Below are 22680 nucleotides of genomic sequence, written 5' to 3' on the forward strand. Positions count from 1 at the left end.
GGACTCCACCCCCCCCACACACACAGAGTTGTTGAGGTGCTGGGTGACAACAGGTCTCTCGTATGCCAAGTGAGGAGGCTATAGGGATACTGTCCCTTTCCAGGAAGGACAAATCTCAGTATACTTGATCAGAGACACACTCAGATGCCACAGGAAGTTACAAGTTACAAGTCTGGTACATCTGAAAGACAAACAAAACTTCAAATATAATTCCCGGACCCTTGTTCTGTTAATAACACTGTCTCCTCACTTTCTGCGTCAGACTCCCTCCCCCTGTGGGGTACACACTCACTTCTACCTGATCTCAAAAGTGTTTCGCCAAGTGCCGGGCACGTAATAAGTACTCAGATATAACCATTATTAGGGGAGGACAAGATGGAGGAAATCGGCCAGATGAGTTTAATTCTGCCTGAGGAAAAACAGAGAAAAAGTGTCTCAACTTTCCATCTCCCTCTGTCCCCAAGGCCGACTTTGTCGAGGTGTCCTCTTGTCCCCTCTTGCCTGCAGCCTGTCGGAAAAAAAAAGAAAGAGAAAGCGCCAGCCTCTGGCACGCTTGACTGAGCCCCTACCTCTCCAGCCCACAGCTTCCTGCAACTTGTGTTTAATTTCCCCAGGTCTGATGCTCCGACTTAATTCAAAATGTAAATTTCATCTCCTAGGGGCTAATGGCTCTGAGCTCGGCTTCACATAACGGAGAAGCAGCTGCCGCATGAGTCACTGGGCCTCTGGCTCCCTGGTCTCAGCTCCTAATGGTGATGAAGGCCTCCCCGAGGCTTCAGACAGACAGGCTCGGCCTCAGTGCTCCCTGAGGCCAGACCTGAGTTCACCTCCTAGGGTAGAGTGTTCTGTCAACCAGGGGAACCATGAAGCAGAGGGCTTCGTGCCAACCTCAGGAGCTCACTCAGCCCAGGAGGCTCTAGCCAGGCCAGACCCGTCTCGGGGGCTGTTGGGCAGCCCAGGTGCCAGGGGCTGCCCAACCTGACTCAGGAGCCTTGGCCTTGGCAGAGAATTTCACCACCAGCTGGGAGGGAGCTGTCTTCATCGAAACCTGAAAGGTAGCCTTGAACCTTCCAGATGTTGGCTTCCCTGTAGCTGGTGTGGTCCCAGAGCTGCCTCTGGGCCACAGAACAGGCTCCTTCCTTGTCCCTAGGAGATATGAAATAACCTGAATATTCCATTATTTGAGTTCACTCATGCCCCAGAAGACAAAACTAGCAGAAGGGTGGGAGGGACAGAGGGTCAGGGGACCTGCAGGTGGGCCTGTGAGTTTGATCCTCCCATTCTCCACCTTCTTTCCCAGGGTCCTGGCATTGGAAGAATTCAGCTATACGTGAGGGGCAGACGGTGTCACACGGTAGAACAAACAAGGAGTGAGGGGTGTCCTGGGGGGCGGGATGGTGGGCATGCTGATGATCTCTGGGCGAACTCTTTGGGGGTGGGACGTGCTCATGGCCCTGAAATCAGCCCACGCTCTCTGTCTTGTCACTCTCCCCGCACCTGGATCTGGGGCCACTACGTCTCATTTCTAAGGGCCCCACTGCAGAGCCACTGGCTCTGACTCCAGGGCAGGTCAGGGGAGGTGGAAGGACTTCTGGGGAGCAAGGCAAGGCACTTCTGTACAACCGGGGAAGCTGAGGCCCGGGGGAACGGGGCCTGTCCCCAGGCCACACGAGCAGTCTAGAGTCTAGTGGCTGCAGCGGATGCTCCTTTCATAAGCCAGCATGCGTTCCACAGGCTTCGTCTGCCTTCCAGGGAGGGAAGAGGAGAAAAGTGGGTGTCCCCACATGGCTGGAGCCCCTGGATCCAGACCCTCTGCTCTATGGTGACATGAGGCAAACCCTCCCTTCTCTCGCCAAGCTGATTAGTATGCGTTTACTGATCCACTGTCAGAGCTGGGGTGAGGGTCCTGGCCTCCTGACTCTGTGGTCCTCCCTTTTGCTGAGGACCGGCTTGGGATAAAGCCATGAACTCATGCTAGTAAGTGTCAGCCTGAAATTTAAGGCTCTTGGTAGTCTCAGCTCTGCCACCTGCTGGCCATAGGATTTATGCAGGTTTCTGTCCTCTGGCCTATTTCTCCTGGTGGTGGGTGAGATGATTTTTAAGGTGTTCAGTGGTAATTTGGGGATGTTCATGGGCCTTGACATTGAATCTCATAATGAGAAAGTTGGTTCCTTTTTTCTGAGTCCTCCTGGTTTCCGGGACAGGGTCTCAAGTGGGCTATCCTGCCCCGACACCTCCCTCTACCGTGGTCATCTTTTTGACAAGGTGGACGCAGACCTCTAACTCAGAGCCTTCAGTAAACAGCTGCTTTCTAATGCGAGTTACAAGGCAACTTTGTTTTCATTGTATTTATTCTTTTTTAAAACTACTTTAAGGAACTATAATTTACATACCATAAAATCCACCCACTTAAAAAATGTACAATTCAGTGGGGGTTTTTTTAATATAGTCACTGGATTAAGCAGCCTCACCACAATCTAATTTGAGGACATTTTCATCACTCCAAAAAGCAACCCTGCTCCCATTAGCAGTGACACCCAGCGCCACTTCCCCCGACCCTTGGCAACCAGGAATTTACTTTCTATCTCTGTGGACTTGCCAATATGTGGCCTTTTGTGTCTGGATAAGTATTTATATTTATGTGGTTACCTAATCGAGGAATGCTGGTTTTTAATTAATGGTTGGAATGTGATGTTTGCTTCTAAAGAAAATTTCTTTCTGGCTACTGATTGTGTTCTATTCCAGTGAGTTGATTATTTGCCCAAAGAACCATTATCCATGGAAGGTGGGACATGCCCAGGGCATTTGGAGAATGCAGGGCAAAGTCTGTTTTAGGGTCTGGGAGTCTCTTTGTGGTTGATTCTCTGATTCGGGGAACTTTTCCTCTCCTTTCTGTCTCCAAAGCCACCGAGCCCTTTCCTGCCTCCGCCCTGACTGTTCCCGAGACCCCCATTGAGGGGAAGGAACATAGGGCCACAGGAAAGTCTTTGCAAACAGTCAGCCCCTCTATTCAATAAACTCAGAGGGACAGCTGTGGTCCCAGCTTCTCCTCAGTCGTTTTGCCCGGAAGCAGCATCAACAACGAGTTTCATTATGCAATTAAAGTCATTTTCCTGAGCTGAACAAATATTTACAGCATATTTTGCTGCAAATTGCTTCGCCTGGAGAAAGATTCTGCCGTGGGGGCTGGCGCGCTTGGCTGATTTAGACATTTCCATCCCCTGTTACCAGGGGGCCAAACTGTGCAAGCAGGTGGCAGACCAGCGAGCCCCCAGGAACCGAGTATCAGTGCATGTGGCAGGTGTCAGCCGGGCAGACGTGGTCTTGCTCCTGCCGCTGTGCCACTGAGGACCAGTGATGTCCATTGTTCCACTGCAGCAGCCCTAAATCCTGGCTCTGCTTCAGCAGAGAAACCTCTAGACTCTGCCCATGGTGCGGGGGAGCAGCTCTGTGACTGTCAGAGAGATCCGTGTCCATTGTGTACCCACCACCTTCCTGTCATCTGTGCAGCATCTTGGGGGCTGGTCCTTAACAAGAGTGTGGGCGGAGCCTCTCCCAGGGGCCCACCGTGTTCAGCTTCCTGGGCAATCAGGAGCAGGAAAACTCAGGGCGGAGCTTCCCAAGAGCAGTCACGTTCTTGACTTGACTCCCTCTGAATCTCGCCTCCCTCTCAAGCCCCTTTCATCCCACAGAGGGAACTTGATCCAGTTCCTCAGATAAAGTTTTTGTGTCCCTGCTCCCCCATCTGCAGCTAAGTTCTGTGTGGGGTGGGGCAGCTGTATAACATCAAGGCGTTAGGGTTTGGGGGGGCAGCAGTGACATACAAAATATTTAACAACCGGTGGGGCAGTGACCACTCAGAGATGACCCAGAGCCTGGTTCACAGCCCCTCAGCTCTGTGGGAATGTCTGGGCCCCGGAAAAGGATCTGGGATGAATGATGGGTGAGGCGGAGCATCAGGGAGCTGGGGCAGGGGGTCTCTGGCAGGTGGGGGTGATCCCAGCTTCTCTTCTCCAGCTCTGCCACGTTGGAATGTCGGCCCTGAGTGGAGAGGAGGGATGATCTCTCTACACCTTGCTCTAGGTGACTGTGCCCTGTTTCTCCTGTGAGGTCTGTTCAGGTCAACACGTGCTTCCCCCGCCCCTCCCCAGCTGTTCTCTCCCCTTGGGGAATAGCGCGCCACTCCGGTTCCCAGAGGCCTTGGTGGGCGCGTCTCATACCTTCTCAGTCAGACGCATCACGCACAGTTTCTCCCCACCCCGTGCACAGCAGAGGTGCTGGGAAGCTCAGCCTCAACTGTGATTCCCCATCCAGAGGTGGAGCCTGCCCCGTCCCACCCAGGGCCCCACCGAGGGGACACAGGCCCCTCTCAGAGATGCTCTGGGCATCCCACTCCATCCCTTCTCTCTGCTGAGCTCGTGGTCCAGCCACCGCTGAAGAGATGCAAAGTGATGCATGCAAGGAGGCCAGGCCTGACATCTGTCCTTGCTTCCTGTCCCTCTAGCTGGTGGACTCAGGAGGTAGCATGACCTCTCTGGGCCCATCCTGTCCAGTGTAAAACAGGGGTACCCTCAGCCGCCTCACACTCTCCTGGGAAGATGGCTTTCCATCTCGTAGGTCAAGGGGCCACCACATGCTGGGCACATAGGAGGCGTCCAGTAAATTGCCATCGACCTGATCAGGGTCTGCCCTGTGTCTTAAAGGGCTATTTATAGAGCTGTCTCCCTCACCAACTGGCAGGGCTCCAGGGTAGGGCTGGCTTGCTCTCTTCCATCTACCATCACAGCTGGCACTAAATGGGCCGGGGGGGGGGCAGTATTTATGGGTCTAAACAAAGTGGTGAAAATATAAATGAGTGTTGCCACCCCACACCCAAGCCAGGCTCTGGCTGCTCAGAAGGATTCCACTTTCACTGACCAGTGTGCCCACCCGGCATCATGAGGGTCAGGCTGCCCAGCCTCCCCAGGTGCAGCCCCTTTGAGCCCTAAAGCAAGCATTATACAATGATCACCTTTACTGTTTTGAGTTCCTGCTGTAGACACAACACATACTCGTTGGAAATTTGAGAGATCTAGAGAAGCCAAAAGGAGAATTTTTTTTAATGGCTTGTATGTCCAGAAAACCCAGCTGTTCCTGATTTACAGTGGATGCTTCAGATCATTTCCTGGGTACCGATGTGACGCATACTCGTACATTTGTGTTATCTACCTTCACACAGAACGGGGGGGGGGGGGCACGGACTGCCTGTCAATAAAGGGTCTTCTCAGGATCAATCCCTTGGTCCATTCTGGGAGGGACTGCCATTTCTTTAAGCAATCCCTATTGTTGGGGGCATTAAGGTTGGTTCCTATTTCATGGTTGTGACCAGCAACCTCTAATGAGCATCCTTGCAGTAAATCTGCATGCATATCTATGGTTTTCCCTCAGGAATTAAAGGGAGGTCACTGGGCCTTTGCTAGGAATTTTGTTAAAGTGTCTGGGGAGATGGGAGGTGGCCACCCTGGGGTGGCCCTTTCACACAAGGAGAAAAGCACTCCCGATAAGACCGATTGGCTCTGAGCTCCAGCTTTTTCCTGAAATTAACAGTACGAGTGGGACCAGGAGAGGCTGCACCAGGCAGACTCCCACCCCTGAGTCAGGGGTGCACCAGCTGCGTGGGAGGCGGCGGGGACCTTTGCCCTAAACCACAACCACACTGGAGACCCAGAGAAAAATAAATGAGAATTGCTGCCCTCATCGGCCCGTTGTGTGCCCGTTCCTTACATGCATCATCTCACTGGATCTTTTCAACAACCCTCCTGAGAGTATATGGTTATCACACCCACCTTACAGCTGGGGAAACTGAGGCTTGGAGTTTGTGCAATCACCTGAGTATTTGTCACGGTTGGAAGACAGAATATGATGACCCCCCAGGAGGACCCTCTGGGGTCTGCGCTGGGCTGAGCTATTTCATTTCATCCTCATTCAACCCCAGCAGGGACATTATTATTATCCTGTGGCACAGATCAGAGTGTCACTTCAGGTGACACTACTGGCCAGAGGCAGAGCTGTAAAGTGTCCAAGGTCACCAGTGTCCCCGAGAAGGGAAAGTGGCCATAGGGAAGAAGCAGGCAGCCAGCCTTTTCCCTCAAATGCCCTCACCTGGTGCCCTGTTGCTGCAACTAACGACAGCAGTGACGCAGCAGAGGTCACCGCTCTGGTCAGGGAACCTCCAGGGCCCATGCCCTGTGGCCTGAAAGCTCTGGAAGGTCCCATGTGTGGCACCAAGACCTGGGCTCTGGGCTGGAGTGGGTCTGAGGAGCAAAGGAAAGAAGGGAGGGGGTCCTGCCACCACTGACTTCCAAGCGGGTGAGGCCCCACCACCCCCGCCCTCCTGCCCGCCCACCCAGCTCCCCAGTGTCTCCCGTGTGCGTAGGGCACATTTGTCATCCTGGTTCAATATTTGCTGTGTACCTACTGTGTCCTGGCCTTTCACCCGCACTCCAGCACACATCCAGGAACCCGTGGGGGTCAGGGGCAGCTCCTACGCTCGCTTCTCATTGAACACATCAGTCCCAGTGTTAGTTTGGGGTCATGTGGGGAGCGCTGACCAGGAATCGGGACACTGGGTTTTCATTCTCCCAACGATGAGCCAGCCACTTGCCCTCCCGGGGCCTCAGCGCAGCCTCCTGCAAACCGGCACCGCAAGAGAGAGAGGGTCCTGTTGGTTCATACACACAGAGACTGGGACTTGGAGCTGGGCAGAACACCCAGCTGGCACAGCTTGGGGAAACTGAGTCAGGGGCCAGTCAATAGCAAGTGTTAAATCCTTTTGGTCCCTTGGAAGATGTTATTCTGGTTAAGGCACCTGCTCTAGTTTATCCTCTAGGCTTTTAGGGCCTGGTGGCAACGGGATGTACTCAAGTCTACCGGGTGAGTGGGTGATACTGGGTGGAGCCTAAGGACTTCCAAAGTGGCCAGGTTTGCTTCAAAAGGAGAAACGCTGCCGAGGGCCAGGACTGGGGTGCCGGGCCCGGGACCTGCATTTGAACCACAATGTCAGTGCCTAAACTGCCCTGGAAGCCCCTCGTAGAGTCTGAGGAGCTGCGGTCTGGGCCCCCAGGGCCCTCGCTCAGCCTCAGGCGGGCTGCCTTCTGTCTCGTCTCCCTTAGACGTTCAGTTTCTGAGTCAGAGCACTTGTCAGCCCAGGCTTGTGCAGAGATAAAAAGAAACCAGTTTGAAAGCCACCGATCTAAATAAACAGCGTTTCATTCCTGTCAATGGCTCCTCCCACCCGCGACCCCAGCCCCAGTGGTCTCGGTATTAGAACATGACGCTGTCAGGAGATCCGGGTTATCTCTCAGTTCCTTAAAGGGAAAGAAAACTCTGCTTGCCCAGGGAAATTTTCCACGCCTGGCCTCAGTTTCCCCATCTATAAAACCCGGTGACCTCAGCTTTATCTTCTGCATGGAGTCGATGTAGGGTACCAGGCAGTTTAGGGAAATAAGCCGGGTGGTGAAAAGGCCGCCCAGGTGGCAGGACTCACCTGGCGACCGACCAGTGAAGCCACTTGAATAGAAGGAAACAACCTGAGGAAGTCGTGCTTCTCTACAGAACGACTGTGCCAGCCAAGTTCCTCGCTGGTCTGAACTGTTCCCCGACACCCAGTAAATGCTGGGAGCAGAGGGCCCAGGCACGGGCTCGAGGCCGACACCAGGGGCAGCCTGCTGCCTGCCCACAGCTGACACGGCGCCCAGTATACAGAAGGTCCTCAGTTAGTGCTTGTGCCATGGAGATCCCCTTGACTGTTCCTTTCAGAGGACACTTTTCTCTCTACTCTCTTTCCTTGTGGATGACATGGAGAAAAGCCTGCGAAATAGGCTACATTTCTCATTCTTGTGAGAGGCCAAGTCCTCAGACCCAAATTTTTGTCAAAAGGAACATTTTGAACTCCCCTGTCTCAGTTACACATGACCCGCCTTTAAAGGTTTGTAGAATTACCAAAGGACACCAACTAGTGGCTTCTAGATGCTGACTAGTGGTTAATTCAGAAAACCCATAGCATGGTGCCATGTCCCCTCTGGGTGACCGTCTTTGTTCATACCTCCCGACCTGACCCCTTCCTGCTCCCTCCGTCCCTCAAATCACCCCTTGTTATGAGCGATCCTGACACCCCATGTTCTTTTGAGGGGGTCAAGGTGTCTTATCAGAGTCCTCTCTTCCGGGTTGGCTCGCATTTTTAAAAACCAAGCAGACAAATTCATCTTTCTATAAAAGTTTATTTGGTAATTTTTCCAAGAAGTGTTAAGGGGAAAATTGAAATTATGCAAAGGGAAGGAACAACAGTATATAAAAATAATTTAAACACACATGCTAATAATAAAGTGACATTTCTTTCTAGCAACAACTAGCAGGTGATCTTGCCGGAGATTTTTCCAAAGGTATTAAATATATTTTAGATAACAGTACATAAACACACATGCACAAACACATACCACACACACACACACACACTCATATATACAGCTCAAGTATATTTTTTTATCTGGGTATTCCAGCTACCTGATACAGCTAAAGTGAAAAATGAAGGAATGCCTGAGATTGAACAAACGTGCACTGAATTGTGGATCTTGGAGACATGCTAAGATTTCCCTTCCCAATCTCGTCGGTTGCTAGCTTGTACCCTGTGGTCTTATCTAAACAATTAAAGCGTGTCTTTTGGATCTCTGCTCATCGGTATGGTCATTGCGGTGTGGCAGGAGGTCTCGATTCAGGAAACTCCACTCTCTCTTGCTCCCAGTACGTCTCACGGATTGGGAAGAGGGTGACTTGAAGGGTGAAGCTCTGGGCCTGGTTACATCTGACTGACTCTCTGCTTCAGAGCTTGCACCTCCCTCTCGATCTCATAGGGGAGGTCGGCGTTCACTTGCTCCTCCAGGTACGTCTGGATGTCTTCCACCTCCTTCTCCCAGAACTCCTTGGAGATATCGAAGAGCTCCTTCACGTTGACGTTTCCCAGGCCTTTCAGATTCAGGGCGTCCTTGTCGGGGATGTAGCCGATGGCCGTGAGCTTGGCACCGCCCTCCCCGTTGATCCGGTTGAACATCCACTCCAGCACCCGGGAGTTCTCGCCAAACCCGGGCCAGAGGAACTTGCCTTCCTTGTCCTTCCGGAACCAGTTGACATGGAAGATCTTGGGCAGCTTGGCTGCGGGGCGCTGGGCCATGCTGAGCCAGTGGGCCAGGTATTTGCCAAAGTTGTAGCCAAAGAAAGGCCTCATGGCAAAGGGGTCATGCATGATGACTTTGCCTGTGAACAGAGAGGGGACTCTGTTGGTAACTGATGCTCTCCAAGGACAGTGTGGACACATTTATTGTTGACATAAACATGCTTGATTTCCTTTCTCTCTCTACAAAGACAGGAAGACAGAGAGACAGAGACACAGAGACAGAGACAAGAGAGACTGATACAGGGACAGGCAGGCAGGAGAGGCAGAGAGACAGAAAGACAAAAGAAACCCTGAGACAGAGGGCGTGCCTGTCACCGTTCTTTGTGGTTTCAGATTTTGACTTGGACTCACCCTTGTGCTCAGCGGCTGCTGTGGCCTCCGACCTCATGGCTGCCCCCACAAACACTCCATGCTGCCAGCTGAGAGCTTCGTAGACGAGAGGGACACCTTCAGCAGGAAAGAAGAAATGTTCCTTAAAGGCTTTGACCCTCAGACCCTTTGGCCAGCAATGTCACCTCACAAAATGGAAAAGTACAACAGAATGGCATATTTTTAATTCGGCTAGTTTTGCATTCCCAGAGCCAAAGGGCAGAAAACTGTCAACATTACAGCCCCGAGGCCACACCACCGAAAGGAAACTGGAGAGAACTACATTGGATCGAGGATCCAGAGAGGCTCTAGGTGGCCAGAAGGGGAGCTTCTACTTTAGATCTTGCCAGTTATCATGGGTGTTTGGAAAGGAAGCTCAGATTTCTGGCACCTTGTACAAGGTCATGAAGAAGGAGCAATTTCACAGACCCTCCCAGTCTGGATGAAGGGGAGCCTCACCCGCAGGTCGGCGCCCTCCAAAGATGATGCCCTCGATGGGCACGCCCTCCGGAGCTTCCCAGGCAGGGTCGATGATGGGGCACTGGCTGGCAGGGGTGCAGAACCGCGAGTTGGGGTGGGCACAAGGTTCCCCTACAACAGGCAGAAAGGAGAGGCCCCTGAGCGTCCGGCCCAAATACCGAGCACTCAGGGCCGGAGATGGGCGGGGCTTCCGGAGGGGCTCACCATCCTCAGGGGTCCACTCCTTGTTCTTCCATGAGGTGAGCCTGACACCGGAGGCCAGCGGCTGGTCAATGCCTTCCCAGTAGACGCCCCCGTCACTGGTCTCGGCCACGTTGGTGAAGATGGTGTTCTTCTGGATGGTCTTGATGGCATTGGGGTTAGTCTTCACAGAGGTTCCAGGAGCGACACCAAAAAACCCGTTTTCTGGGTTGATAGCCCTTAAGTTACCTGGAAAGTTTTAAACCCAAGACGTGAAGTGAGCAGCAAGCAAAACCTCGCATGTACTCTGATATCCTGCCAGGCTCGTTTTTGTACCAAATTCTCAAATTTTTTTGTTTTCTTCTTCCTTAGAATATATTTCTCTTTTCTCACTTAAGCACTATGTTTACAACTCTTCCTCATCAGTTTTCCACCAATACAATGTCAACATGTGTATTCTAGCCACACAGGATCCCATTTCAATCCGGACTTGATATTAAATGAAAGAGTGCTTATATAGAAGACATATTCCTAAGACTTTGCAAGGTCTGAAATAACTAAATTAAAAAAAAAAAATTTGAACAGTGTGAACTTAGGGGAATGTAAGGCATGTTTTAAAAGCCAAAAGTTCATTGGGATCCAGTTATTAGCAGCGACAGTTGAGCCTAAAAGAGTCACCTTGTTGGTCAAACTTCATCCAGGCGATGTCATCCCCCACACACTCTATCTTCCAGCCGGGGAGGGTGGGGTTCATCATGGCCAGGTTGGTCTTCCCGCAGGCGCTGGGGAACGCGGCCGCGAAGTACTTCTTCTGGCCCTCGGGGTTGGTGATGCCCAAGATCTGCGGGAACAACCCTCCTCCTTAAGCTCTCCTCTCCCTTCCTTCCCTTCCCAGGCAGTGGGTAGCCCCTCGGGCTCCGAGTGTGCCCAGAAGACCCCACGAGTGCATCCCTAACATCCGTTTCTTCTGGTATCAAAACAAGTATTTTGAATAATGATGTCCAGTGGGTCTCTGATGGTCTGGTTGTGTTTGAAGTCTTTCAGAAGGGGCCCCCACGAGTGCACCCATAATTATGGATGAAATTTCCAAATCTGCCCTTGGGGTGTGCTGGGTCTCGCTATGGGGACGCAGCATGTCTTAGCCAGCCTCCCGCCCCAGCCCTCAATCACGCATGCTCAGAACTGCCTGCATCTTACCAGCATGTGCTCAGCCAGCCACCCCTCCTCCTTGGCCAGCCGGCTGGCCATCCTCAGGGCAAAGCACTTCTTCCCGAGCAGCGAGTTCCCGCCGTACCCACTCCCGAAGGAGATGATTTCTCTGCGGTCAGGCAGGTGGGCGATGAGCGTCAGCTCTGGGTTACAGGCCCAGTTGTTAACCAAAGGCTCTGCGGAGAGGGACACACCCTACGTTAGCATGGTGCGACCCTGCCTGAGATCCCTGGAGGACAGGCTAAAGTAATGCTAAGCTTTTTTTTTTTTTTTTAATACTAGCTTTTGACTTTGAAATAATGAGCTTACTTTTTAAAGGCAAAGGGCATCCCACGGAATGGAGGCACTTGACGAACTCCCCGTCACCCAGAGCTTCCAGGACGGGCGTCCCCATTCTCGTCATGATGCGCATGCTGGCCACCACGTAAGGTGAATCCGTCAGCTCGATGCCGATCTTTGACAGAGGCGAGCCCAGGGGCCCCATGCTGAATGGGATGACGTACATGGTGCGACCTGTGGGGCCAGTCGGTGGGAACTGGTGAGGAATGCCCTCGGGCTCACCAACAATCAATATTATTTCCCATTAATAACATCATGCCCCGCTTGCCACTGGCCTCCCGATTTACAAGAGCCCACTGGAAAGTGAACAGAATATCAAAGCAAAAGAGTTTTCATGAATGTGCAGTTTGGGTTCCACCATGCACAGAAATAGTTTTCACATTCCTCTGAGACAGTTTGGAAATCTAAAACTGAGACATACATTTCTACTACATTGCCAAGTTCCCATATGGAACTGGACGATCTCTGAGGCCACAGGAGTTGCCATTACTGTCACAATCACCGTTAGGAACAGACATAATAACAACAGGCCTGCGGATATTTTGCCCAATCAAATAACTGTTTCCTTTACCTGCCATGCACCCTGGAAATCGGGCGTTGAATGCTTTCTCAAAGTCCTCCTCCGACATCCAGCGACCCAGTTGGCTGATGCCGCTTTTGGGGATGGGCACTGTATCTCTTTGCTCCTGGGTAATGATGACTGTCTTGCTTTCGATTCTGGCCACATCCCTGGGGTCAGTGAGAGCCAACCAGCTACAAACAAACAAACATACAGGTTAGGATCAGACAGGAAAGCGCCGTGCCGCTATCTTGAATGCATCGGTGCACTGGGATCCCTCAGTCAAGCGCCATTTAAGGAAGGCTCCGCTTATTCGTGTCCTTCCCACACCTAGCAGGTGCTGAACACACTGATGATATCTTATAGATGTGGACAGCCACACCAGCTGAGACATATGGTCAGGAAGATAGGTACTAGACTGTGAGCTAGTCTGTGAGGACAGGGACGGTCTGACTTCTCATTCTTATCCAGGATCTAGTTTGCAACAAGTGTTTGTTTGTACTCATTGTACAAAACAAGGCTATCTCACTGAAGGCTTGGGCTCTACAAATGTTATTCAATTAAAGCCTATATGGTTCTGGCCATTATATAGTTTTTCAAGAGTTTGCAAGCCCCTCCCACCACCACCAGAGATCTTCATCCACCTCTTTGCACCCCTTTGGCAGGGGTGGGGGGCATGCTGGGGCTAAAGGCTGCACTCACCAGTTGTCATACTTCTTCAGCCTCTTGATGGTCCCCTGCTCCTCCATTTGGTGCAGCAGCTGCCTGTTCTCGTCCTCGGAGCCATCACAGATGTGGATGTGGTCCGGCTGGCACAACTTGGCACTGCTCTCCACAAACTCGCGCACTGCCTGGGGCAGGCTGTCCAAGCTGCCCTGGACGACTTTGGCTGAGAAGTTGAGGCCGTTCTGGAGCTGAGGAGGCATTTCTGCAGAGTTGTGCTGGGGGCCACAGACTCCAAAGTTTCCTGAAATAGAAAGCACAAGTTTGTTGGTTTTATTTTTAAAACATAAACAAGTGCAGCCGCCGTCCAACAAATGTGACATGCTTTGTTTGGGCTTCACACCTCCGGACAGTCGTGGCTGTAAGGAAGAGAGGAAGCAAGTTGGTGATCTCTGAGATCTTCAGCCATGTCCATTCAAAAGCTCAACCTACCTTCCTTCTCTCAGGACAATCTGGATCAGAGATCCAAGGCTTGCTTTCGGGGTCTTCCCTCTGGTGACCGTGCTTTCCCGGTGGGAAGGCTGTGCCTGGTGTTTGATGGCAGAACCACTCGGCTTTAAATGCCATGGAGGAAAAAGGTCCTGCCCCTTGGCCCCACCCGGGAGGCTCGTCTCTGACGTCAGGGGCAGGTCTTTGGATCACGGCCAATAGTCAGTTATGCCTTGGAGCAGCCCCACACAATGAACCCCAGGGAGATAATCATTGGACAGCTGGTGTAGCTGATGCTGGGAGGCCTCTGACCTCTTGGCCAGCCACAGCAAGTCCTTACACAACTTTTGATTGACTAAACTTTGATCCAGTTCACTGCTGATGCAAAAACACACGGCGGGAGGGTGAGAAGGATCGGGACAGGTTGGCGAGGGCACCTCCTGGACACCGAGAGTTTCCAGGGCACAAGCTGGCAGCACATTGTGTATATACTGAAGGTTGCTGATTGACAGAACATTCTAGAGGTAGGTGTCAGTGTACAGTCAAAGGCCCTGGAAAGGATATGTCCAAATGCTGGTGGATGGGTGACTGATTGGCAAAGTTCTGACCTCAGTGGGGGCTAGTGACCTTATGGAATGTTTCCTATGTGTCCCCAGCCCAAACATAAGGGTAGGGATTTCTGCCTATTTTGTTAATTTTTGTAGGTACAGTTCCTGGCACATATCAGGCACAGAATGATTAGAAGGTGAGCATTGTCCTAAGTGCTTTGCATCAACTGACTCATGGCCAGATTCTGAGGCAGACCCCATGAACAATCTTATGTCCAGACAAGGAAACTGAGGCACAGAGAGGCACAGCTACTCCCAACTCCCTGGCTGGAGGGCAGCAGAGAGAGGGTTAGAGGACCTGCAAGATGGGCTCTGGAGCACCACACCAGACTGTCCCTTGTGAGGTGCCCTTGCCTCTTCTGGAACATTCTGAGTATTCTCCAAGTAGCTCTGGGCTGGGTGCAGTTACTTCTGGAGTCGTCAATCACTTTCCAATGCCCTTGCAAGTGCGAGCATCTGGGGAGGGGGAGGGGGAGGGCGGGGCTTGGCGGTTTTGCTAGATTACACTTGAGTAACGAGACCTTTATAACAGCTCTTTACAAAAATGTGCTTTGCAAGCCGTCAGAGCTTCAGTCCAACTTAATGAACCATGGAGCGGTTGCTGGTGTCTCAAGAGTACTGGGTGAGAAGTCAGGAGCAGGCCGTCAGGCCCCGACTCCCCACAGCCTGCCCAATGACTCAGGGGAGCCCCCTCCCTCCAGTGAGGTCAGGGAGGGACTCGCCTGCCTCCCGCTGGGTGTGTGCACTGAGATAACAGTGTCTGAAAGGAGCTGTAGCAGATAGGAGGCCACAGGAACGGCAATCTCAGACCACAAGTACAGTATTTATAGGACTGTCGTGCAGGGTTTCTTATTGACTGCAACATTGTGTAAACACGTTACCACCTTCCACCGAAACTATCCACCCATTCCTACCTTCCATTCCTTCAGATTTCTGTTCAACCAATTGAATCTTTCCATATAAATATAATGTGAACTGTTTTGTTTACTTTTCAATTATTTCCCTATTAGGTCATTAGAATTCATTACCACTGGCATTGTCAGCCACATGCGAGTTTATGTCCTATCTAAAGTCAACAATGATGTTATAATGCTCCATCGCTGAGGGAATTCCTAAGCATGTGACATCAGTGAAATTAGCCAGCCTACGGCACAACCGAGAAGACACAATACACGCATTCACACCAGCGCGGTTCATCTCATCAAATGGGTAGAGATGTCCGTCTCTCTGATAAAGCTGAAGTAGGTTTGACTCCCTCCAAGAGCACATAGATTAAAAACAAAAATGTGAAACAGCCCTGGCCGGTTGGCTCAGCGGTAGAGCGTCGGCCTAGCGTGCGGAGGACCCGGGTTCGATTCCCGGCCAGGGCACACAGGAGAAGCGCCCATTTGCTTCTCCACCCCTCCGCCGCGCTTTCCTCTCTGTCTCTCTCTTCCCCTCCCGCAACCAAGGCTCCACTGGAGCAAAGATGGCCTGGGCGCTGGGGATGGCTCCTTGGCCTCTGCCCCAGGCGCTAGAGTGGCTCTGGTCGCAACATGGCGACACCCAGGATGGGCAGAGCATCGCCCCCTGGTGGGCAGAGCGTCGCCCCCTGGTGGGCGTGCCGGGTGGATCCCGGTCGGGCGCATGCGGGAGTCTGTCTGACTGTCTCTCCCTGTTTCCAGCTTCAGAAAAATGGAAAAAAATAAAATAAAAAAAATAATAAATAATAAAAAAAAATGTGAAACAAGAACTCGTTTGCAGTTCTAAACGTTTCTCATAAAGCCGAGGAGTTTTTGCCCTGAGTCTTCCGGGGGGAGAAACAGCAAGTTCCATTAAAATGAGGAGAGCAGTGAGTCACCATCGCCCTGCCCCTAATCTGTTCCTTGCCATGCAGAACGGAGCAGTCAAGAAGGCAGCGGGAAACATGGCGGGACCCTGAGACTTAGGAGGTGTGAGCGGGTGAGGCTGGGGGTGGGGAGCGGCGGTGTTCCAAGGTGTGAGCAACAGAGAACAAAGCCGTGAACTTGGAAGGGGTCTCGCAGAGGATTCTGGGGAAGTTTGATTGTGACTACACTGAAGCTTCTCGGTTACCTGGTGGCCAATAAAAAAAGCAGAAATTCACAGATGGCAAACATATGGAGCCAAAGACCATCAACACCTATGCTTGGAGTTCCCATACAGTCAAGATGGGTGGTTTCCATACTGTGCTTGAGGGAACTGGGGGGAGTCCACTGAGCCCCCTCAGAGAGGAGGGAAAAGGCTGAATGAGATGTGCTCAAAGTCCTCCTCACCCACAGCACCTCTGACATCACCCGTGGTATATGTCAAGTCTTCCACATTGGATCTTTGCTTGAATAAGGAATTGCACAGCCTGAAACCATTATAAGTCCCCCCATCACATCCCCTTCTTTCATTAGAGAGGTGAGACAGCCCCGAGACCCACCGCGTGCACCTAGACCATTTTCCCAAACTAAGGTTCTTAACTGCAAGACCTCCCCACTTCACCCCATCGCCGATGGGGGTGATGGGATAGGCTCATTCCACCCAGGGGACGACCACAAAAAAAATGCCTCTTGTTTCAGAAATTTGCATTTATAGAAAAGCATGACCCTTTTCTGGTGAAGACAGAAGGGACCATGGTTTTCCAGAAGGTGATAAGAAACTAACAATGTAAATCCCATGTCTTGTCCCGAAGCCAAATCTATGTGCGCAAATCGACTCCGGGTCTCTCCACTGCCAGGGAGGCCGCTCCGCAGGCACTCTGCTGGCCCAGCCGTGGAAATTTCCAACACTTCGAGCTGTGCAATGATCAGCCAAGGAACCATTTGCCCCGGCAATCCTGGTCATCCTCGCCCACTGTATTTGTTAGGGACAAATATTTAGATGTTCTACATTTGTGGGGTAATCATCATGCTTTTGCAAGTTTGGAGTGTATTTTTACAGAGCTGAATGAGTCCGTTTTCTATTTTGAAGCCACAGAATTATATAATTGAAAGGAACCTTAAAAGATTATGTTAATCCAGCTTAATGGGCGAGGGGGTCTCCTCTGGGGGTGATAAAATGTTTTGGAACTAGATAGAGGTGGTAGTTGCATAATTGTGAATGTACTCGATGCCACTGAATTGTACACTGTAAAGTGGTTCATTTTGTGTTATATGGATTTTAACGCAGTTGAAGAAGAAAAGGAAAAAGATTATGTAGCCCAGTCTGTTATTTTGAAGATGAAGGCACAATGGCTCAGGGTAGCGGTGGGGGTAGTGTGGGATGGGGCTTTCTAAAGCCCACTCCAGGAGGCAGGCAGGTTTCAAAAGCCCTCCATGCTCCCATCAGCCACTGCGCCTCAACTTATTAATCCTTTCCACCTATTTCAATGTCTTACTAATATCTTAAGACATTAATCTTGGGACTGAATGCAGAGAGGACAATCTATATCATTAGGGAATCTTCCCCAGGGAGGGTCTTGATTTTGTTTGCACAGTCTTCCCACAGTGAAGAAATAAAAGGAACCTTGAGGTAGAGCACACTGCCTGGTGTGTGCTAATAAAGCGTGGTTTTTGTCGCAGAGAGGTGCCCAGAAATCGTGGTAAATGAATGCTAACAGCCAGGTGTTACACCCTTTTTCGAGGGCCGGTTCTCTCCTGTTACAATCATTAGCAACCCACGGACATAGTGAATTCATAAAATTGTATTTATTCTTTCTGGATATTTCTCCATCAGGTTTATGGAGAGACTTACAGGAGCTGTGGCCGTGCAGAATGGACCCACACAAGGGGGTTGAACGTGGCACATCACATCTGTCCCGGGAACTGCTGCACTCTTCAGAGAATCATTGTCATGGCTGGGGGGTGCTGACAGGCAGCTTATGTGGAGGCTGTGACCCAGGGCGATGGCCAGAGAGTCACACCCACGCGGGACAAGTACCGTATTTCCTCATGTATAAAATGCTCCCTTGTATTAGATGCACCTTAATTTTAGGGCTCGAAATTTGAAAAAAAATGTATTACATAAAGTTATTGAACTCAAGTTTTATTCATCATAAAATTCATACAACGCCTCATCACTATCAAAACTCCCATCCATTAGCTTGTCCTCATCTGAGTCTGATGACAAATCACGGTCTTCATATATTGCCTCTTCCTCAGTTCCATCTACGGCATTTAAAATGCCACAACCACTGTATAAGATGCGTCCAGTTTTTAGACCCCAAATATTTTGAAAAAGGGTGCGTCTTATATGTGGAGAAATACAGTCGTTGGGAGACCTGCTCACATTCTGTGCCTGACTTCGCTTTTTGTCCTCTGGCCAGTGAGACAATGACAGTCTTTATTGTCTAAGCCGTTTTTGAATCGGGTGGCCTGTTGTTTGCAGCCGAAGGCATCCTAACTGAAATTAGATCCCATACCCTGTCTACCCAGGACCCCGACTGGGGAGACATGTGTCAGTTCCGGTCCCAGCTGCCCCAGAAACTTGTCAGGGTCCTTCTCCGCCTGCGCAGTGCAGAGGTGAATCAGACACACAACAGGGCTGTTTCCCTCGCTGTTGATTTATCACGCTGCTGTGGATTCAGAGGTCACAGTGGGTTTGATTTTTGTCTTATTTCCCTCTTACCTGCTCTGGAAGACCGGTAACACTGATTGCTGACCCTCTCTTCTCACTGGGAGGCTGGGAGGCCTTTGTTTCCCTGGGACACATGCATATCAAAGAGGAAGGTGACTTAGGTGCATCACTACCCTGGGTGAAAAGGGAAAGACAGCACATCAGGATAAGACAATACAAAATTAAAAACTCAGATTTGCCCTAATTTTGTACAACCCTGCCTCAGTTTCTCTCCCTCGGATTGATGTTATGGACAGAGTTAAGTTCAAATCACTACTGTTTCAACATCCCCATTGTTTGCGGTGACTTTTAACGTCGAGGGCACTGGCTGTGTGGGGTAGGACTCCACGTGGCTTTGAGATCTTCTGTCACCCTTACTTATTTTTTTTTTTTTTTTGTATTTTTCTGAAGCTGGAAACGGGGAGAGACAGTCAGACAGACTCCCGCATGCGCCCAACCAGGATCCACCGGCACACCCACCAGGGGTGACGCTCTGCCCACCAGGGGGCGATGCTCTGCCCCTCTGGGGCGTCGCTCTGTTGCGACCAGAGCCACTCTAGCGCCTGGGGCAGAGGCCAAGGAGCCATCCCCAGCATCCGGGCCATCTTTGCTCCAATGGAGCCTTGGCTGCGGGAGGGGAAGAGAGAGACAGAGAGGAAGGAGAGGGGGAGGGGTGGAGAAGCAGATGGGCGCTTCTCCTGTGTGTCCTGGCCGGGAATCAAATCTAGGACTTCTGCACACCAGGCCGATGCTCTACCACTGAGCCAACCGGCCAGGGCCCTGTCACCCGTGCTTTTAAACATTCTCTAGAATGACCGATGTAAGAGTGGACACAGGGACAGATGGCCCCATGCTGGCCCTGCCCAGCACTGAATGTTCCTGGATGGGTCACTTATGGCCTCAGTTTCCTTATCTCTAGCCTGAGATGGCCCTTCTGATTCAGAGTGCTCCTGATTTCGGTGCTCCCAAGTGAGCAAGTCCATTTGCCAGTGAATTCTGTTTCAAACACGAGCACCGAGAAGAGTCAGCAGCCCCAGGCAAGCACAGGGCAAAAAGACCTGCTTGCATCATTCCCACAGAAGCAGTCCAACACACTTACTTTGCAGCGAGAAAATGGGTCCACCTTGCTGAGCAGTTCATTCTATTGGAAATAGCAGTGATTGCTCAGGAACTGAGCGCTATCCTCCCTTGCGAGCGCCCTGGTTACTAGGCAAATTCCTCCCCTCCTTGTAATGTTAAGGTTCGGAACGAAAATGTCTTTTCTGATCCATGTTGAGATAATTCGCAAACTCAGTAAATCTAACTCATACCCTCAGTCCTCTCCCAAGGGGGAAGTATTCACCCCAAGACTTGAGGACACATTCCCCGCCCCATGTCTTCTTAGGGGCTGGGCTCCTAACCTAGTTGGAGAACCCTGACATATTTCCATGTTGGAATATAGTGGACACTGAGCCCCTCGAGACCGATGTTCTCAAACACCGGTACAGAGGCAAAGCCCGTCTCCACACACCCAGAAAGCCATCTGTCTGCGCGAGGACCACGGAGTCTAAAGGAAAAGAGGCCAGCTCATCAGCCCCGTCCCCAAACCAGCCCACACTGTTTTGAAAAGGCAACCAAGTAAGATAAACAGTAAAGGATTGAAAAAAGCTTTCATTTTGAAGTTTTGGATATTTAAATAAATAATGAAATTGCTGAGAGGATGAGTAGGGGGCTCAGAGAATCATAGCCAGCAAGGGGAAGGGGAAGTCGTCATGTCAATGAGTGAGTTGGCCTGTCAGATGGAAAAATGGGAATCAGCAGTCAGGCGGACCCCGGCGCCCGCAGATGCAATACACTCTGTGCTTCTTCCGGTTTCAATCAGGCTGACTTCTGTCCCACAGTTATTTGCCAGAAGTTGGCTGAAGTTATGTAAGTCTTCTTCCCCTGGCTTGGAGCAAGAAAAACATGATGCAACAGACCCCTTTCTAACCTTTCTCTGCCTGGCCGGAGCTGCCGCTCCCAGGACCAGCAGGGTCTGCCGCTCGGGCGGGTGGGCGGGCGTGGGACTCAGGGCTGGCCTCAGCTCGCAAGCCCCGCGGGCTCTCTCCAAGCACCCGGCCAACCGCCCCAGGGCTGAAAAGTGGTGGGAGGTCCCGGCTTTCAGACACCAACTCCTGTACAGAGGTGAATCAACCTCGCCGAGCATTTGATCCTCTTTGGCAACCAAGTTCCTCGGAAGCAGAAGTTGGTTCCACCTCTTGTGTCCTTGGGGAGGCAGGATAGGGAAGCAGCCAACAGCATGGACACGGAGGCAGACACTTCCATTCATATCTTGCTCCTGTGGCCTTAATCAAGTGGCACCCCCCTCGGTTTTCTTATCTGTTAATTGAGGATAATCACAGTACCTACCCGTAGGGTGTTATGAGGAACAGACGTGGTAACCCGAATAAATGCACTAAAAGCAACGCCTGGCACAACTGAGCACAAATTTTCATAAATGCCAAAAGGAAAAAAAGAACCGTGCTTTATGGGTGCAAATTCTTTGATTCATGTAACAATGGGCTCCCGAGGGGTGCTAGGCACGGGGCAGCAGCAAAGGCAAAGCCCCTGACCTCCAGGAGTCTGTGTTTTGCTCCTCAGAACATCCTCTGTACTTCAAAGCCTGGCACATAGTAGGTGCTCAGCAAATATCTGCTAAACACACCCAGCTGGGGAGACGAGCTCTGCACAGGGGAGCAGAACTGTCCGGGCCACAAGGGCATTGTGCAGGCAATAGATACGCCACAGAGCTGAGGTGGCATCACTGCTGGTTTCCTTGAACTTTTCCATAGGCTTCCCGGTCTACTCTGCCCTCTCATGTCCCTGATTTGGATTATATTATTAAGCATGTGGCATAAACAGCTCATTGCTCTCTCCTGACGCCGCTCTTCCCCTCGCTTCCCCAGCCCCCCGGGACACGTACTGCCTAGGCCAGTTGGAAGGCACCCGAGCAGGCATTTTCTGAGCTACGTTGCTTACTTGTCTGAAGTCTCACTGTGCGTTCTCATTAGTCCAACCATCAGGGTCCACAGGACATCTACACAGTCAATAAAGTAGGCACATGGAACAGCCTGAGCCATTTGAAACGTCCAAGTCATGGCCCAGCGGGCTCCTTTTAACAAACCTGCAGCTCCTTGTGAATATTACTTAACATCTCTGGCGGGGACACGTGCCAGGACAGCTCTGCTGAACGGCTGATTCGTTCTCCACCTGGCCCCACTCATCCCAGCCGCTCGCTGCTGAAGATATCCTTTCTCCACTCGCCTTCTGCTGAGGCAGGAACAAAAGCCCTTCCTCGAGCTGGGTACCTCATTTTTATTAATAATATCTTCCTTCTATCAATCATTGTTAAATAATAGGTACATCTGAAGGGATTAATTGACACGGCAGCCCATGGCATGTCTCCTCCCAAGGAGTTCTACGGTACCGCCTGTATCTCAAATCTGCACAGTGACTTGGGCCAGTCAGACACAACTTTCTGTGACAGAGGGCGCCTTCTCCTTCAAAGGGCTGTTTCCTGCACTAGCAAAGCTTTCTGACTTGTTTCCTGACACCCTGCCTCGTTCCCCAGAGGGGTGGGGTGGCTGCAGCTCCCTGAAGAAGTAGGCGTCAGGGCTGGTCCAGGGGCCGGGGTGAGCTGCCCCGTCTCAACCACTCACCCGGCGCAGGGATCAGCCTCATGGGGCTGTTCGTGTGGGTCAGGCTGCTGTGCTTCCTTTCTGAGGGTGAGGGAAAGGAGGAGGGTAAGTCGAGGGAAAGGCTGAATCCGGCGCGGGGCCAGGCTCCTCTCTCCCTGGTGTCCCTGGACACCCTTCCCCTAGACCAGCCTGAACACTGCAGACCAGAAAGCCCGACATTCGTGCCCCCCCCACCCCTGAGCCAGTGACATATTGGGGACACAATGGCTGGCCGTGAACTGGTCCTTCAAGAGCTCGTGTTTATTACTACTCAGCAAACAACCCCTTTCAGGACAAAAGTTT

General features: G+C 51.5%; 1 protein-coding gene across 1 annotated transcript; it reads right to left on the reverse strand.

Moving 5' to 3' along the window:
* Nucleotides 1-8238: 8238 nt before the first annotated feature.
* On the reverse strand, nt 8239-13638 carry PCK1 (phosphoenolpyruvate carboxykinase 1). Its single transcript, XM_066234669.1, has 10 exons — nt 13500-13638; nt 13047-13311; nt 12357-12538; nt 11756-11959; nt 11435-11622; nt 10916-11078; nt 10262-10486; nt 10037-10168; nt 9560-9655; nt 8239-9288 (listed from the first exon to the last, which is right to left on the reverse strand). Exons 2-10 carry the CDS (start codon nt 13268-13270, stop codon nt 8834-8836), a joined length of 1869 nt encoding a protein of 622 aa, XP_066090766.1. The 5' UTR covers nt 13271-13311; nt 13500-13638; the 3' UTR covers nt 8239-8833.
* Between the last annotated feature and the right edge of the window lie 9042 nt (nt 13639-22680).

The sequence above is a fragment of the Saccopteryx bilineata genome, chromosome 6, assembly GCF_036850765.1.
Source record: "Saccopteryx bilineata isolate mSacBil1 chromosome 6, mSacBil1_pri_phased_curated, whole genome shotgun sequence".
Lineage (NCBI taxonomy): Eukaryota > Metazoa > Chordata > Mammalia > Chiroptera > Emballonuridae > Saccopteryx > Saccopteryx bilineata.

Coding starts and splice junctions, on each gene's coding strand:
- PCK1 (XM_066234669.1), bottom strand. CDS start 13,270: ATGCCTCCTCAGCTCCAGAACGGCCTCAACTTCTCAGCCAAAGTCGTC. Junction 11,623..11,755: donor ATGCCCTTTGCCTTTAAAAA/GTAAGCTCATTA, acceptor CCCTCTCCGCAG/AGCCTTTGGTTAACAACTGG. Junction 9,289..9,559: donor AGCAGCCGCTGAGCACAAGG/GTGAGTCCAAGT, acceptor CTCTGTTCACAG/GCAAAGTCATCATGCATGAC.